The sequence below is a fragment of the Gekko japonicus genome, unplaced genomic scaffold (genome assembly GCF_001447785.1).
Source record: "Gekko japonicus isolate JY-2015 unplaced genomic scaffold, Gekko_japonicus_V1.1 scaffold1742, whole genome shotgun sequence".
NCBI lineage: Eukaryota > Metazoa > Chordata > Lepidosauria > Squamata > Gekkonidae > Gekko > Gekko japonicus.
Window position 1 is genome coordinate 403,269 of NW_015161453.1, and position 2,871 is coordinate 406,139.

At 45.2% G+C, this 2,871-nt stretch overlaps 1 protein-coding gene across 1 annotated transcript in view; it reads right to left on the minus strand.

The window, feature by feature from the left end:
• Positions 1-2,522, minus strand: part of LOC107125641 (cytochrome P450 2K1-like) — a gene marked incomplete at its 5' end in the record, with an annotated part of 12,403 nt that extends 9,881 nt beyond the window's left edge. Inside the window, one exon of the mRNA XM_015429081.1 lies at positions 2,381-2,522. Within this exon, the coding sequence (XP_015284567.1) occupies positions 2,381-2,522 (142 nt within the window). The remainder of the gene's footprint in view (positions 1-2,380) is intronic.
• Between the last annotated feature and the right edge of the window lie 349 nt (positions 2,523-2,871).

Below are 2,871 nucleotides of genomic sequence, written 5' to 3' on the forward strand. Positions count from 1 at the left end.
ATCCAGATTAGAGTCCGCCGCTCTTAACCACTATACCAGTGGTGGCGAACCTATGGCACGGGTGCCAGAGGTGGCACTCAGAGCCCTCTCTGTGGGCACGCGGGCCATCGCCCCAGCCAGGCCCCGACCATCATTAAAGTGTCGAATTCTCTGCCAAATAATTTTAAGTAAATGAAAGCATTTGGGATGGCTTTCCTTACTTTGTTTGGATCATCTTAACTTCTTAAGTCAATGTGTGAGTTGTTTTTTCTAAAGTAAAACCTCAGTATTCAGGTTCAATTGCCGCGTTGGCACTTTGCGATCAATAAGTGGGTGTTGGGTCGCAGTTTGGGCACTCGGTCTCTAAACGGTTCGCCATCACTGTTATACATAGACAAAAACCTAAAGTACATTGTATCTACCAATAGGAAAGTCCACAGCTTAAAAAAACCTCTTCCAGCACTGTAGGCTATCTTCCTCCTGATAAAGGACTGGTGAAAGTTGCAACAGTCATAAATGATTAAAGATGCAGCAGGCTGTTGTATTCTCCACAAAGAGTAATTCAGCCGGCATGAGAATTGCAGCAGGCAGTTGTGTTTCCCACACAAAGTGTTTCAGCAAGCATCAGAACAAGCAACACGCCTCCTAGGCAAAAATGGGGTGTTTCGACAAATTCTTCTTCAGGCAGACGTAATTTCCCCTGGAACCAAAGCTCTCGCTTTTACTGTGCATAAGTCAACCATTCTAAGAAGACTTCTCTGGTTCTCCTAGAGATACTAGAGCAGTGGTGGCGAAGCAATGGCACGGGGGCCGGAGGTGGCACTCAGCGCCCTCTCTGTGGGCACGCGTGCCATCGCCCCAACCAGGCCCAGACCATCATTAAAGCGTCGAATTCTCTGCCAAATAATTTTAAGCAAATGAAAGCATTTGGGATTGCTTTCCTTACTTTGTTTGGATCATCTTAAGTCAATGTGTGAGTTGTTTTTTTCTGAAGTAAAACCTCAGTATTCAGGTTGGATTGCCGTGTTGGCACTTTGCGATCAATAAGTGGGCTTTGGGTCGCAGTTTGGGCACTCGGGTCTCTAAACGGTTCGCCATCACTGCACTATACCATGTTGGCACCTTCTTCAGTACAGGGAACAAAAACAGACACCCGCCTACAGCGTGACAAAAAACTTTCACACACCTCAACAAACTCTCTCTCTCTCATGAATACGGACAAGCACATATGTTGCACTTGCCAAAGAGCCGAGGATTAGATGGAACCACCTCCGTATTCTTATACACAAGGCCTTTTTTTCTTTGGTCTGAGGGAAAGGTTAGTCAGACACTGCATGATGGGGTGAGCTACACCTAGAGCTGGATGGATAAAGCCCAGCAACCCAGGACAGAAGCTCTGGAGAAAGACCCTTTGACATGCAGGCTCAGTCCTTAGCATGTCCAGGTAAGGGTCTCAGGTACTGGGAAAGATTGCTCTTCCTGAGACCCTCAAGCAGGGATCCCCAACTTTTCTGAGCCTGCAGGTACCTTTGGAATTCTGACACCGTGTGGTGGGCGCAACCACAAAATGGCCGCCACAAAATGACTGCTGCAGGAGGCCGGGCCAGCCACACAATGGCTGTCACGACTTACCTTCAGTCACCTCGTAAAGATCCTTGAGGTGTGGTGGCAGCTGCAGCCAAATCAACCCTTTTAAAAATCTGCACAGCCTTCACACACGGAATCCTCTCAGAGACCTCTCTCCTCCCACACTCTCAGTCATCAGCCAATCTCAGTCATCAGCCAATTTTGTGTGTGAAGTTTGGAGAGAGAGCATAGTCTGTGTGACTATGGGAGTTTGAGTCTATTCTGTGTGAATAAGACAAACAGTTTAGTCTGTGTGACTATGAGAGTTGGAGTCTATTCTGTGTGAATAATACAAAGAGTTTAGCCTGTGTGGCTATATATGTGTGTGAGAGAGATTAGACTGAGTGTCTAAGCCTGTCAGAGTAAAGTTTTGGAGTTTGAGAGACTGTTTGTGACACCAAGCTTTACCAGTTATATTTACAAATTCCTTTCTTCAGCAACAGTTCAAATTAACCAGAAACCTATTTTGTTCTTTATTAAATAAATCATTTTTTGTTTAAACTTAAAAAAAAATACCGTATCTGCACAGCCAATCAACTATCCAATGGCCAATCAGATGCTGGCTGGACAAATCCTCACCTGCCCCACCCACTTTCTCAAAACACTTGGCAGGAACATGGAAAGGCATCAGAGGATACCACGACACCTATGGCCACATTGTTAGGGACCCCTGCCCTAGAGAACAAACAGTAGTCAGAACTGATGATATTGAGCTAAACAGACCAGTTGTTTCAAAATGGCGGAAGAATGCGGAGGGATCTCATTCTGTACTCACCTTGGACATCAGGATAAGCCACCATATAGAGCAACGCCCAGTTGAGCGTGGTACTGGATGTCTCCGTCCCGCCCAAGAACAGGTCAAATATACTCTGGATCATGTTATCTTCATCATAGTCCTGTTTTGATTGGCCTTTGGTCTGTAGGACGGGACATCAGAAAATGGAATGTTACATTTCTGTGGTGATAGTTACGGTGATGAATCCTTTAGGGCTCGCGACTGAACATTCTCCTAGGCAAAGAAAGTTAATTCCATGGCGTTCTCTGGTTTTTTGAAAAAGAATCCCATGAAGTCTGAAAGCGTGGTGAAGTGTGACGTCTTTGTCAACAGAAGGTGGATGCTTGTCAATCTTTTAAGAAACCAGAAGTGCAATAGACACAGTTTGAAAAGATATTTTGATCATTATCTCTCCCCCCCCCAAGAGCTTTGCACTAGAAATGCCAACAAACTAGCTTTTTAAAAAAATTATCCTTGATTGCTGGGTTTCT